Genomic DNA, 15,964 nt, shown 5'->3' with positions numbered 1-15,964 from the left:
ATAACACAAAAAGAACTACCTACAGAATCGCTTCATGAAGTCCCTCCAGGGTTCACAAAATTTCCATACATATTTGAAAAACCCATTTACACGAAGGCCAAAGACTGGTCACCTGACATTTTAGAGTCCAAACCCACAGCAGAGGTACCGGTAACTGTCCCTGGTAATTATGGCAGTTCTGAGGTCAACGGATTCCCTATTAAAAATGGAAACTCTGAGGTGTATAACGTTCCCGAGTATCCCGGAAGCTCTGAGACCAATGGACACCCTGGGTTGAATGGAAACTCTGGCTTCTATAAAATTCCTGAGGGCTATGGAAGCTCAGAGATATATGGATATAATGGCAATTCTGGGTACAAAATCCATGGAAGCCCCGAAATACATAGTTTTATAGGTCATGAAAATCCTAGCAACCACGGCTATGCTGGGTTCCATAATCATCCTACGGTTCCTGGATTCCATGAGACCCGTGGAAAACCAGGATCATATGGCGTATCTTCTGTATCTGAAGTGCCTGCAGGCGGACTTTACAAACTAACTGATCCTTTCAAGGAGGAAGCAGGAGTTATAAGCACTGGAGATTATAATTGGAATGTTAATGGAGACGTGATGGAAAGTCATAAGAAGAGGTAAGTTTGTTTTGTTTATTACAACAAAGATTTATTTAGTGCGTCTTTTGATTAAGAATATATTTTTATTTTCGAATTCACTTTGGATAATTTTTACTCGTAGACACAGATATATAAGCAACAAACTCAGCAACCTGCTCATCTCATGATAAAACTATAGACAAGGTAGTCAAGACTATAAAAATGATAGTGGAAGTAGCCATAATGTATTGATTATGTGCAGATAACCGCGTGTCGTTTGATACGTCTTTCCTTTCACCGCAAACCGGATGCGTTTTATTAGGCTTATGATTTGCATGTCAAGAGGATATCTATGTAACGATTATGGTTCTGTAGGTAGTTGTCAGATTTAAATATGTAGTTACGAATATAATTTATAAATTACTTCTTTTAACAAAGAGGAAAGTTAACTCTGATTGTATGAATCTCCCTATCAATCCTGTATCTCTTCTTATTTTCGACGAAAACAAATTATTGTTACCGTCAATACACTGCCGTAACAACCGCCTGGGAAAATATGCTAATCAACAAGCAAGCGCTGATATTTCCAAACCTTCTAAAAGGAAATTCTTTTGAAAAACTCCTTCGCACCTGCCGACTCAATATATTAACTCAATCTCACACGATAAAACTCTTGCTGTCTATAATATGAGAAACGAGCAAATATGTAAAGTCATTACTTTCTAAGCCAATGCGGAACTCTAAAACGAATAGCACCGATAATATCTAATATTGCTCACACACAACACACAGACAGACATATGTGTCACAACATTATAGATCACCTCACTGATGCGTTAAGATAAACGGAGGCGAGCGTTTGATAGTGAAATCGATTCTCAGGAGAAGAATTTGATTGATTATTATAATAAAAACTGATCTACCTCGCCACTGCATACACGTTTACTAAATGATTGGTCACTTATATCCGAGACTCTAAATATAATCGGTATTGTTTGTTTATGTTCAGTATACACTATATACAAGTATAGTTGAGAGTTGGTCGTCAGCTTGTTATTCATTGTTATAAAAATACATATGTATTTGATTGCCTGAATTATGGCTGCTTCGATGGCATAATTATATTACTGTGCGGTATGACTACCGCTTTGAAATCTGGGGTCAAATCTCGGGTCAGGCAAAGTGATATTGTGGTTTTCGGCTCAATGACAGACGGGAGTTTGGAATTTGGGCCTGATATGTCGACAATCCTCTATCACATGTAGTTTTACATGAAAGTCGATGTTGCATTCGATAGTTTGTCACTTTTCAAATGTTGTGGATTATAAAGTCAATTTAACAGTTTTTTGCACTCGGGTCGTTGTAATTCTAAAGGTGCTCGTTATGGGACGGAATACAAATAGGGAAATTTGGTTGCACCAGTTGCGCCTCATCTTTATAAATGAAAGACGTAAGTGCATCTATATGTGTACTGTATACATAAACTCTTTTATGCAACTAAACGATAAGATGTCCCTCCAAACCACGCCCGTGTTTTTATTAGATAAACGGAATTTATTAGAAAATTCAACATTCTATGTCATAATCGTTAATGGCTTATAAATAAATTATAATATATATTTGTGTCGTAAACATTAGATTTACATATTTTCGCGCCGAAACTAACATGAAATTAATTATGTTTAACACATTTTCTACAGCTAATGATTCTAGAGTCGGTTTTCATTCTTGCAATATTGCTTAAACTTTAATTTAAATCATTTGTGGTAGATACCTGATCTTACATAGCAACAGGAAAGTAAATCTCGGTTCAAGTAACTGCATACCACACCAGTAGACCCCATTCTTGCTGTTGACGAATGGAAGGGCCATAGCGACGAAAGGTTAGTGCTTAGTACCACTAAACGCACATCACGCGTTTATCCCCAAAGAGTTAGGCAGTAGCACAACCAGGCATCCACTATTTGCCATGTGTGTTCCGTCAAACAATGTGACGTGAACTAGTCTCTCGCCATATCAGGCATAAATACAATACACCGGGCTGATACTATACAGAAAAACCCAATATCACCACCACTACGACTAATTTCGAAAAACTGGCGTGAAGCTTAACTGCTGCAATGCGTAAGGTTGGTAAAATTAAAAGAAGTTCAAATCTCCCTTCCTTTCCCGTTTCCCATCTTTTCCCGTATACGGTACCTATCCAAGATTACCCGAGCTGTATGGATAGGCGATAGTCTTACACCGCCGTGCAGCACCTCAGAGACTAACTCCATATATATGATTCCAGGATGAGCCCGCTGAAACATTTGCTGCAGATCATCACCGCTTTCCTCCCCGTGGGGCTGATAATCTCAGCGCTCACCCCCAGTGTCATCACCATTCATAACACCGACACTCAGTAAGTAAAATAAGCCGTATTTATTGGCCTAATGTCAATAACGTCTGCACACTTATCTTGAATACTTTTTTTATTATTTTTACATTGGTACGACAAAGTGACTGCATCTGATGGTAAGTGGAGTGGGATTCCATAGAACGTCGAGTGACGAGAGATTGACCGACACAATTATGCCGGCCTGTTGGAACCGGCTATACTCAGGGTCGTCCCGGAACGCGACGTAATTATGTGGCCCGGTATGGCGGGTTTAAACACCTTATATAAGGTGGTCACTATACGGGCAAATATGCCCTACCACCATCCCCTTGGTAGAAAGTACAATAAGTGTTGAATTAAAACACCCTTTTTCGCAATCGGTTGAAAGGTGACAAAGTCAAAAGTTTCTCGCGATTACCCAACAGCACATTCACTGAAAGTAAAACATTTTTGTTTTATGTTTCATCAGAATTTTTTGTTACATTAAACAGTATCATAATTATTTACCATAAAGGCAGATTGTTGCGACATTACTATATTATAAAAGTAAAAAAACTACGTTGAACCGGAATGAGAGCTAATTTTATTTCCTTGTATAAAATACACGTACGTTATTTAACTCGGCCAATTTGTCAGCCGGGGAACGTCGGCGGCGACCACGAGGTACGGCGGATGGAAGCGTCTAGCGAACGCTCTTCAGGGGCGTAGACAAAATGCCTTTTTACAATCGTTTAACACAAAATTATGTATGGGAATGACATATCCTAGCGATAGAATTATTGATCATTTTTGTTTAGAGATATATTATTTGCCCCGGTTGTTATTTGCGCCAATTATTATATTATTAATAATGATTTCTTATGGGTACGCGAATGTTAGACATTGATATAAAACTATTTTTACGAATTTTGTTTTTTATATTATAATTCTCTCCCGATGTTTTGAAGACTTTGCAGTCTTAATAGTCTCGAGGTGGACTGAGTTGTTAATTATCCGAAAAGTCTACGTTACAATATCTACCTACATTTTACAATTATACATTTCTTATTGTTTTAGCTATTGACGGTATGCGCAAGTATTCTCTATTCCTGTGTTTAATATTTTAATCTAATTAATACATACATGACGAAAAAAAATATATACGTAGGTACCCTCTGCTTAATCCCATGAATGCTATATCGACAAAATGTGCCTCGTAAAACAAATTGTCTTCAGAAAAAACCGTTATATAATATAATGTCTATTCTAGCGTTAGTACATCGGTGTAAATTCAGTTAATGTTATAGAGGTGGCCCGCGGACGCCGGAAAGCGCATGTTTACTCGCACGCCATTTGCATTCACGCAATTACAATAATGTACGCTGTAGTAAAATTATCCACACATTACACTGCGGTAAATCTTAGCCGCTGTCTATAATGCGACATGCAACACGAAAATCACTTCTGTAGCCGAAATTCATAAATTACATTAAGCTGTCATCTGAGGCATTGTTTTACATATGGGTATATGTAGAGTCTATTGTTATTGCTAAAAAGCGGCGTGCCTGCCTGGTGGATTAAAGCCTAATCCCTCTCAGTAGTAAAGGAGGACCGTGCCCAGCAGTGGGTCAGTATACAGGGCTGATATTATTATTATTGCTGTCTCCAAAAAACAGTGTAAGCAAAGTTGTGTGTCAGTTTGTGTGTTCATAATATCATTGATATATCAGCATACAAGACTCACGATAGAGATGCAGTTAAACACAGGCACAGTAGAGACCAGAAAAAACTGAATAGACTTTACAGTTCACTTGCGTCTACTTCTCGTTACAACAGCATTCTGTGTTACCTTCAGATTCACCAACTGCATGCAAATAGCACATGTTAACATGCTTAATATCGGAAGTCCGCACACGAGTATAGGGCTGTCAACTTTTCCTGCGAATTCTTTTTATTTTGTGCTAGGTATTGTCAAATGAACCAATCGTTTGATAACCCTGCATTACGCTTACACAAGTCAGAAAATATATCTGTTTGTATGTAAGGCGTATAATATCGCAGGTGTGACATCGCCATCTACATTGCTTTGGATCGAATAAATTGTTTAGAAAATAGCTATTACCGTCCTCAATTCCGTTAGGTGTGTTACGAAGAGACGATTCTACAATACAACTCCGAATAAAAATATATTACTACATTTACACTTACACTTACTTACTTACTACACTTCCCTACAATATGGTTGAGGAGGCCGATGGCTGACACATGCGTCATACTCGTGAACGGATGCTGCTTGTGTGGACTGTTCTGCCCATTTCGCTTACATGAATATAAGGATAATAGAGAAATTTCATGATTCCTGAGAGGGTTGTGCAGTCATATAAAAAAAATAATTAATTTATTCCTTATTTCACGAGCCTATAAATGAACTGCTCTAAACTTTTTTGTTTTTTTCTTCTTACTTTATCATGTACTGTAGTCTTTACCCTAAACTGATTGAAAAGAGCAACACCAGAGTTTCTTGCCCGTTCTTCTCTGGTGAAAACTGCTTTCCGAACTGGTGGTAGAGTTAATATTGACGGAATCTAAATAATGTATAACATTTTACAGATTCAAATAAATCATTTCATTTCATTTCATTTCATTAAATAAGAGATACCTCTCCTGCATGACAAGCTTGTGTCCTGATTTGCGAGACACTGTATCTACATAATACCTTGAGTATTTATTTTATACTAACTTTTGCTTGCGCCTTTGCCTACGTGAAAAAGATAGTTTTCCGGAATAAAAGTCCCACTTTATATTTTCCCGGGATAAAAGTAGCCTATGTCCATCCCAGGGTCACAAACTATCATCATACTAAATATAATTAAAATCGGTTCAAAAGTTCAGCTGTGAAAGAGTAATAGAGAATTTCGCATCTATAAATATAGATTGTCTTTTATACTTCCCCAGACAGGCATCGAACTCGTACCGTCGGTCGGACAGCGTGCCAGACGTGCCGCCCATAAGCGAGCGTTGTCGGCGGCGACTGCTCTGCGAACTCCAATCAGACGCGAATTACAGGTACTCACTACCATCATATAATTTTACTATATTTTCTCCGCATTATTAGTTTGCTAATCAGCTTGAAGAATGTTGATTTTATAACTCGTCAAACTATCAGCATTCAGCAGACATGATCTGGGATAATTTTTCTCAGCCGTCAGGCACATAATGTAAAGTATATTGTGTTAAACTAAGCTATATAATATCAGTTCGGCATACCGACTAGAAACCTTGAGGTGACATTCGGCGCATGAAAGCATATGGTTTTCGTCATTATACAGCCCGACTTCTTAATCGTTTTCCTCAAAATACAAACGCTGTCCTCCTTTACATCAGCTGCAGCAGCTATTTTTCTATAGTATATCCCCCCTTTCAAAGATGGCAGTCAACGACTAGTACTTCACATTTATTCATTGTGCGCTATTTTCTAGTCCATCTCAGAAAGGCAAACGCAAGCACTGCTACAAGATCTACTGTGAGGACACGCAGGCTCTGTGGAGATTGCTGCACTGGATCCTCACGCGACGCAAGACTGGAGAAGACCATGGAGCTAGAAGAATCACTTAGCGCCAAATGCGTCACTTTTAAATTATCATGTCTTGAGTGGGAAGGGGGATTATAAGACTTGTTTTTAGTATTTCTAAGTTCATTATTCTTTGTTATAAACAAGACGTGATTTTATTATAATATATTTGTTTAATTTTTTGATGATTATTTTCGACTGTAGATCTCCTTGGCTGGATATGATTTTTATGAAGAGCAGTGTGATAGAGCCTGTTTTCAGAAAATAAATGTATGTAAATATCCATTTAGATACATACAACTTTAATATGATATTAATATCGATGTATCATTTTATAATTACCTTTTTCTTTTCGCTTATTCACTTTTTAATTTGTATGTAACTCCGTACTTTCCCATGTCCCGCGATATGTTTCCTCAATAGGACGTGATTTAGCTATATTAATGGAAAGCTATTTATTATTTACGCACATTTGCAATAACTGGTCGATATCAAAAGACATTACAGGTGGAAATGCGTAAGCGAAATAAGTATCTCCATAGTGTAACTTGATTATATATATTAGGTTTACGCTATCATCTACGAATGAGTAAGCAGAGACGTAAGTAATACACAGTTGAGAGTTAGAGAGAAAGAATTTATTAGCCAAAAAATCTAATCGTAGGACACTAGTATATTTTATTGAATGGAAAACTAACAATTTTATACTGCCTTACTTGTCAAGAGTATTTAGTAGTTAGAATTCCTAATATTACAACCTCAATAAGATCTTAGCGTAAAAGTTGTAGGTTTGTAACTCTAAAATGCACCAAATTTAATTAAAAACTTGTTTCAGTTAATGATTATTTTTATGACTAATAATTATTACTTTACATAATACATTATACAAAATGTCTATCTTTTCATTGCTTTACATTACAACTTTTTCCTGCAATTATACAACGTGCCGCGGCCCGCAACCATCAATAGGAACAACAAAATAACGAACAATCTCTTAGTCATTCGATTAAATGTGGCAACAGGAAAAACACACTTCACTCAATATGGACCCTTTGTTAGCAAGTTATTAACAGACGTATATTATATAATACAAGCCTTCGTGATGAAAAGCGAAACATGAGACCGTCGGTTCAAACCCTGCGCCGAGCTGATTGTTTCATTTATAAATGATCCATGTTCGGGCATTTGACTATAAAGCCGGTTATAGAAAATAAAAATAAAAGTTTTTTTCTGCTTTGAATGTCGAGATTAGTTTGCCGTTCGCCTAATGGTAAGCGATACGTATGCCCATAAACAGTAGAAACATTATCCAATACCTTGAATTACAAATCAATATTGTTTGGTATTCCACTGCGCTCGCCATCCTGACACATAGATGTTAAGTCTTATTATGTCCAGTGGTTACACTGACTACGATGTCCTTCAAACCGGAACACAACAGTGACTACACACTGCTGCTTGGTGGCAGAAATGAACATTGTGGTGATACCTACACAGGTGGTTTCTCACATATGAGATACCTGCCACCAGTAAGATACCTATATCTAAGTAAAAATAAAGCCATTCTATATCTAAGTAAAAGATTTCTAGTGACCGCTGCGAGACGCAATGTTCCTCACTAATTAACATAAAGCACTATAGATGAGCACTTGAATTATGATATAGTATTGTAAGGTCTAAGTTAGATAAGGTTTCAAGTAATAGCAGCAATGATTACTGTCTATGATTCTTGTTTAAAATGGTATTAAAAACCGCATATGTTTATTGTACAAGAGTAGAAAACGTAGAGAGTAATGTTGCGGCCAAAACAATATAATACCGCCGGCCACAAGACATAAACGAGCTACCACAACCCACCGCGGAGTATCCAGTAGCCGTCGCGAGATAAGTGAAAATAATGTAACGGAACGATTGAATCATTGAATTTTAAAATCTTTATAAAATCGTGTCATGAAAAAATATAAAGAAAATCCTTTGATTTAATAGCTATAAAATATCATGATATAAGAGTATAAAATTAATTATAAGTGTACGAAAAAATTGTCGTATATTTTTGCAAAAAGACACAAAAAAATAAAAGCATGTATGGTGGGCCATGTATGTGTACGTGCCAACACACTCAACTTTAGACTAGCAGAATGGTTATTATTGCTTCAGTTGTTAACTATAAGACACAGACTACTGCAAGAAATTTACAAATAAAGCTTTTTATATTTAGAACTTGATCTTTGAGAGAAATAAAAACTTAATTTTCGATCCCACACTAACAACTCCACTGTTACCAACATTCAGTCCTGTTACACAAAACCAGACACAAATACCGGACCTCATCTCTACGGCAATTGAACCCGCACCTTCTAATATCACAGCTATCGCGAACAACAAAGCACTCTACCATTCAAGTAACACCGGTTAAAAACACTTTCGATAAATACAAAGCGTCCACTTTCGTGGATGACACATAAGAATGCCGGTACAATAGAGCAGATGGGCTGATAGCTGTAGAAGAGAGCCATCTTTACGTAACACCAGCGAACCGGGGAAAGACTGATGATACTGATCATTTCTGGCAGTCGGATATTATATTTTGTATTTGCCCGGATAGCGACCAGCATACAAAAGTTGTAAACCACGTTCCGGGTTGCGTTCCCGGACCTATCCGGATATATCTTGTCAACCCAATTGCGTCGACTGGCCGGGAATATTCAATGTTCATCAATTTGGACCCTACTCTGATTACTATTAGGTGCAGAGGACTCAGAGGAGGACCCTGTAAAAAAAATCTTTTGGCGCATTTGACGGGCTCCTGATGGTAAATACCACCGGCAATGGACGTGCAGAGACATTTTAGATTCGTCGCACATCTTGAAAGAAAAGTAGGAATTTTGAATATGGAGTCCAGATCTCATTGATCTTGACAACGTAGCAAAGCTCCATTTTCACTTTCGTTTTCTGAGACTACTACAAGCTGTTACTGGATAGGTAATCAAACCTGTCCAATCATGCTGAGCACTCTCGGCAAAATTATGTTAAATACTTCCACATAATTTCCATATTATATTCTACCACTCATTACCGACGCCGTATTATTTTTGTTAAAAATCGAGATACAGTATTCAAATGGTACCATCACGTTTCTTCCCAGCTCATTTCACTATAGTATTTTTTATCATGAAAGGCCTTTTAAAAGGCTTAAAACCATTCCCGACGTCCTCAAAAAGTGTGGCTCTCATGACACATCCAAATTCTTACACCTTTGTTAAAAGGCTTGAGTGGCACCTCTGTTAAAAGGCTTGAGCGGTAGATAAGAAGTCAAATGAACCTCTACCTTTTTCTGTCAAAATAAAGTGGTTATAGTGAAGGACATTAAAGTTTACAAATGTTTCATTTGTTTTAATAAAATCGGATGGAATGCAAATCGCTTTATCATATGGAAATCCTAATGAATTAACATCCAAGACAATGTACAGGTATAAGACTCACAAATTGTTAATGAAATGCTGACTCACTTTTATACATTTGAATGCATACTCAGTCACATTTTAAATTACCTTTTCCGTTCTGGTCGAATAAAAAAAGTAAAAAACATTGGTTAAAGTGTCAACCCTACTAAAATTTGTCAGTTACAAAAAAAACAAACAATACGTTATAAAATGGAAGTACGCACTTTGATCGCTGATGTGAATTGCACTTACGAATGGTCTTGTCATCATGCTTGCTAGCGGCATGCTTTCTTTACTTTTTATGAGATTTGACATAACTTGATGAAACTTTTATACAATTCCTGGTTATGGTTGTCAGTGCCAATAAATCACAACCCACATTTCTTTTCCATTAGATTATCTTATATACACTGTGTAAAAATAGCTATGAATTCAAAGGCGGCAGTGATCATTCGTCATCAAATTGTTCGATGCAATCTATAAATTAATTAATGATCTTGAAGAAATAAACACTGGATACCTTTATAAACATGCAAGGCTTTTAAATAAATACTGAATACCTCTATAAAAATAAACATAGCCATAAAAATATGAACTGATATTCCCTCACAAAATTTACCACTGTGTAGAAAAAGGAAATATGCAATCAATACCCTTTTCTTTTGTGGCAGCACGATCTCTGTTTCTAGAAAGCCCAGTCCATTCTATATCCATCAGTAATAACAACCCCGGATATTCCACTCGACCATTAATATAATAACGTATGACATGTACCATTTGCAAGAAAAGTGAAGTTAATGTAACCAACACCGGCGTCGGTACATCGAAAGCGGGTGTTTGAAAGCGACCGCCGCCTTAGATAATGTTACCGGCCATTTACTACATAAGTTAAACTGGAAACCTACGTAATTATTGAATGAACGGATGTACACTAAATTCCATTAAATTATAGAAAATTTTACTATATTGTTAAAGGAGTTTAGTCACATTTTGTGTAGGTGCAACTCTTTTATAGCTAACCTTTTTAAAAATATAGTATACATTTGTGACGTCATTCAGTCCACAAGGCGGTACCTTTAAATCTGAATTATTCAATGGAACATAACTCAAATTCTCACATTATAACTACGTTTGACGTCACGCTCATGTTTCCCTCGTACCATTACCCTTGGCACCGGAGACCAAGTCATGGTGGGCTATGTCCGGTGCGTCCGGTCGATGTCCGGTGACTCGTCCGGCGTCCGGAACGAGTTTTCTCCGGTAATTGCCGCGTCCGCGTTGCGTCACCGGCGTGTGCCGACGTTATGTTGAGAGAAATTTTGTATTATATAAATATTTGTTAATTTTGTACATTCTATACCGGTTGCTATGATCTTAAAATATTTGCTAATTTTAGTCTAAACTAAAACTAGATTCATGAGGCAACACTGTTTAATATTCATATAAATATGTGACAAATTTCATATTATCAATTAGCCCCACTCTCTGGCTATGCTGCCATACATGTTGAACGACATGTCCCTAGTGAATAAATACAGGAACACCGATAATTATAGCCTCAAATACTTTTAAATTAAATGAATAAACCACGTTTTGTTGAAGAGTAAAATTTTTAATGACCTACTTAGTACTTAAATTTTTTAATAATAGCACCCTCTATTTTTAATAAATTTCACCATCAAAACACATCTAGAAATAAACAATTTATTACTAAAAAAATATAAACTATTTACTTCGTCTAACTATTGGTTGAAATTAAAATTTTTAAACCAATCTTAGACAATAATAGAACAACAACTAATTTAATTAAATCGTTATATCGCACATAAATATATAAAAACCTTAACTACACAAACATGAACCGAAAAATAAACCCAATTAACCACCTCATAATCTAAAACAAGTCCTAAACAAAACCCACCGCACCCACCCTAGGACTTTTACCAAAAGCGGGTCAGCTGAGATCCTTTTCCCCACGAGCGCAGCACCTGCTCACCGCTCGCTCAGTCGCACCTGACGCGTCGACGCGCTCTGACTGATACAACACCCGGTGCCCGCGAATCGCTTGTAAATTTCGCACAATTTCAAACTGCGGATTCGTGAGTGGTCGGGAACAGTGAGTGAGTGACACGGAGCATGCCCCAGCAGTAAATTGTCGCGGGACACACTGAGCGGTATGTTTACTTACGCAATCACTTTTACTCTTGATTTGTGCGATTGATTCGAAGTGTTGGTTAGGCTGGTAGAAAGATTTATCTTTAATTGAGGATTGATAATGAATTCGTGATTTATCTAGTATTGTGTTTACATGATTGTCTCTTAAGTGTTATATTTCCGTGTTTCCAAACACTCGCTTTGTAAAACAAGGCAAATTACTGCCCGTTAGTTCATTCCTGAAATAAAAATTAGTGGCAAAATTAATGTCCTTTCCTCTTAGTGGAAGAATTTTCAAAATATAACCAGTAATAAAAAATTGGCGCACTCAAAAGACGAGGAGATATCTTTGGATATAGAATTATTAGTTAGTCATTATTTTAAAAGAAATTGTTAAAAACCCCACATAAAAAAACAATCTAATATCAAAAATTGACACATCATTCGGTTTGTGACAAACGAACCTGCGATCTATCGTATCTCAGCTCCACTCCCACTGCGCCATAGCAGTCAGTGTCGTCGAAATAAAGGCACAATCTCTGACATAATTACAACTGTTTTAGGAAGCAAAGCATTAAAATTAATATGAATACTTTTGAAGGATACATTTGTAATCATAAAATTCATGAGAAGGTTCTGTCCTCTGAGAATCTTGGCAATACACATTTTAATCTGATTACCCTAATTAATACTATGCCTTGGAGTCTCAATATTTATTACAAGAACAAGAAAGATTGGCCTCTCAAATTATTACAGTGTAGGAAGAAACTGACAATGAATTAAAATAAATATTTGTAACATTAATCGTTAAGGCTGTAACCAGTTTAAGAAGCGGTTCCAAGGGCAAAAGTAAACTAAAATACACATGTCTCGCCATTATCCCCAAAGGAGTAGCCGAGAAAGAGGTAGGTGCAACTAGGATATCCACTTTTAGCCGTTTGTGGTCCTTTGCATCATGTAGTAGGGGCGAGCCTATTTCCATATCAGACACATATTTCAGAGTCCAGGTTAATACTAAAAAGAAAACAAAATATCAAATTGCCCGATCCGGGATTTGAACCTGAGTCCTCATAGCGGAAGCCGTACTGTGCACGCAATGAAACTACGCCACCGAGATAGCACTGACAACTAGCGTGCTGAGAAATCAGATACAATCCCGGATTGCGTTAAGGATATTGGGATTTGCTAGTCTCATCACCTCAGAGTCTAGATATGTGCTCGGCGAATGGTAAAAGCTCGTGCCCTAATACATGGATCTTAACACAGCTGGATATGTTCTATAGATGTGTTAGACTTCTGATTATCCCTGGAGATAAAAGGGCGTATTGTGTGCTGTTTGATCGCTCATCAATAATCTCAAAACTCATAAACAAATTTGGGTTCTCACTAGTCTGCTGAATAACGCAACGTTTTCATCAATCGTTATTTTGTGTACTCGTATAACGTTACCATGCTACAACAAACATTAATATTCGGAATATGATGACTAAGAACTCTTTCGCAATATCAATGGTTATACCCAGCTAACACGCGGAAAGCGATGCAAATCGGATGAACATTAAACTACTTTATATAACTGGGTTACAAGATCGATACGATTTGATTTTACGAATTCAATTTTAACAATAAACAGTTGAATTTATTCAAATTATAGTTATGCTAGCTTTTGGAAGATATATTTTGATGGATACAATAGGGCCCACTGCACACATTAGGCAAAACACACCGTACCGGCTACCGACGACTGATATTCTAGGACAAGCCGCTGTACAAACAGCAATGTAAGCTCCAATATACTTGTAGCTCTAGATAGCAGATCTTTTGTAGACCCGTTACCTAATTGCCCTGGTAATATGTTTTCTTTGCGCCCTTGCAAGCGCAAGCCCTGGATGGTTGCCCTGTTCGCTACCTCTTAAGACCGCCTCTGTATAAACTTAATTGTATTTAGTGTCATATGAACTATTGCATTAACATACTAAGAGAGGAGATAGCAGAAGAAACTCCGATAATGTCACAGTTGACAGAATGTTATCTCTGGCATAGGAAATAATTTTCAACTTATTGTTGAGTGCTAATTATACGTCAATGTTTTGATCAGAGACCAATAAACCAGCATGCTAATCGGTCAAGATATGAAATTGTCAGTAAATTAAGAAAAGTATAGGTTACTATATTTACGCTGTGTTTTGTAGCATCTCAGGCTGATATAAAATACATGCAGCTAGGTTGGCGAAGAATCTAGAATCATTCTTAACTTATTTACATTCCAACACACACTAAGTTCTCGTAAGCAACTCAATATTTCTATAGATATAACCTATGACATACGCTGTAAAGAATGCCTATAACCATTATAATTATAATGCTAATACACATTTATAAAATGAACTACGTCCGTTTACATACGCGGATACAAATATTATTTACTGTTTATTAATAAACATGTTCTTAAAGGAATCTTATGCAAACCTTATATAAGTTTGTTTTGCATATCCTAAGTATATTAATCCATATTTGCATAATTTAATCGTTACAATGTGTGTAATATTATATTTCAATATCGTTAACTCGCTGCATTCATGGTGGGAGTATATGCAGATGCCTACCTGGGCCTATTATTTAATCTAATTTTATTGTCATCCAACAGGTTCTCTTGGCTTGCGGGTTGAAAGAGGTCGGATTCAATATTCTGGCAAATTACAGAACATATTTTAAACAAACTGTTCAATCAATTATTAAGTCTTACCACCCTATATCTGAACGAATGCCCTGTAGTGATTTGGTCAATGTTCTGGCAACTGCTACTAATTATAAACACTAATTCACAATTAGGCGAATGACATATATTTCGTTATTTCATATTTTAACAATTAATATACTAATAGTACGATGTAAAAGCCTGCCGGTCGGTCAGTGTTATTTTATTAACCGACTTAAAAAGGGGAGGTTCTCAATTCGACTGTATTTTTTTTTCATACAATCTCGACTAAATGATCCCACTGCACCTGATGATAAGTAAAGTGGGGTCCATGTATTGTCGAATGACGAGAGAGGATTACCCTCGCCAATTGGCTATACTATGCCGGCGTTTTTGTAACCGGATATACAGAGGCTGATTCCAAAACGCGATACACTTATGTGGGTCACTATGGTAGGTTCAACACGTTGTTTACCGTAGTCACTAACTGGGCCAATACAAATATCATATCGAGAGACTATACAATATATACATACAAATACTTGTATCTAGACAAAAAGTACCTTATGGGGTAGTTTAAAAATATTTTTTGTCATTATCCTTTGCTAGTTTACCTGTTTAAAACATATCTACTATACTTTGCTCATTAATCAACATTTATTTAATCTTTATTCTATCTCAAGACCGGCAACTCTACTTAGCGCGCAACTTATGTAATGTACTTAATGTCATTGACCTTATGCTTTCGCTGCGTCTTATGCCATTAAGTTAATGCATTTGCATTGGTTGAACGTTGTGTATTTTTGTTTCATAAAGGTATTAAAACTTGATGTTCCAAATGTAGCCAGTGTCATTGTTGGATGAAATTCAGAACAGTATAAACACCATCCAACCCCTTGAATTACGAAGTTTTGTTTAGTATTCCACTGCGCTCGCCATCCTGACACATGAGATCTTAAGTCTCATTATGTCCAGTAGTTACACTGGCTACAATGTCCTTTAAACTGGAACACAACAGTGACTACACACTGCTGCTTGGCGGCAGATATAGACATTGCGGTGGTACCTACCCAGGCGGACTCTTACATATGACATAGCACCAGTTATTAATCGACAATAGGAATTAATCGAATGTTATGAACTACAGTGGCG

The 15,964-nt window shown here is 36.8% G+C and overlaps 1 protein-coding gene and 1 pseudogene across 1 annotated transcript; one reads left to right on the top strand and one right to left on the bottom strand.

The window, feature by feature from the left end:
• Positions 1–15,964, bottom strand: part of LOC119189026 — a 45,162-nt pseudogene that overhangs the window by 22,717 nt on the left and 6,481 nt on the right.
• LOC119189050 lies at positions 43–6,705 on the top strand (the record flags this gene model as incomplete). Its single annotated transcript, XM_037437698.1, is given in 4 exon segments — positions 43–629; positions 2,881–2,991; positions 5,902–6,012; positions 6,426–6,705. Coding segments are annotated over 4 exon segments (945 nt in total), but the record flags the coding sequence as incomplete, so codon positions are not given.

The sequence above is a fragment of the Manduca sexta genome, chromosome 11 (genome assembly GCF_014839805.1).
Source record: "Manduca sexta isolate Smith_Timp_Sample1 chromosome 11, JHU_Msex_v1.0, whole genome shotgun sequence".
Classification (NCBI taxonomy): domain Eukaryota; kingdom Metazoa; phylum Arthropoda; class Insecta; order Lepidoptera; family Sphingidae; genus Manduca; species Manduca sexta.
The sequence above is the reverse complement of the archived record's forward strand: the minus strand, read 5'-3'. Positions and strand labels throughout refer to the sequence as shown.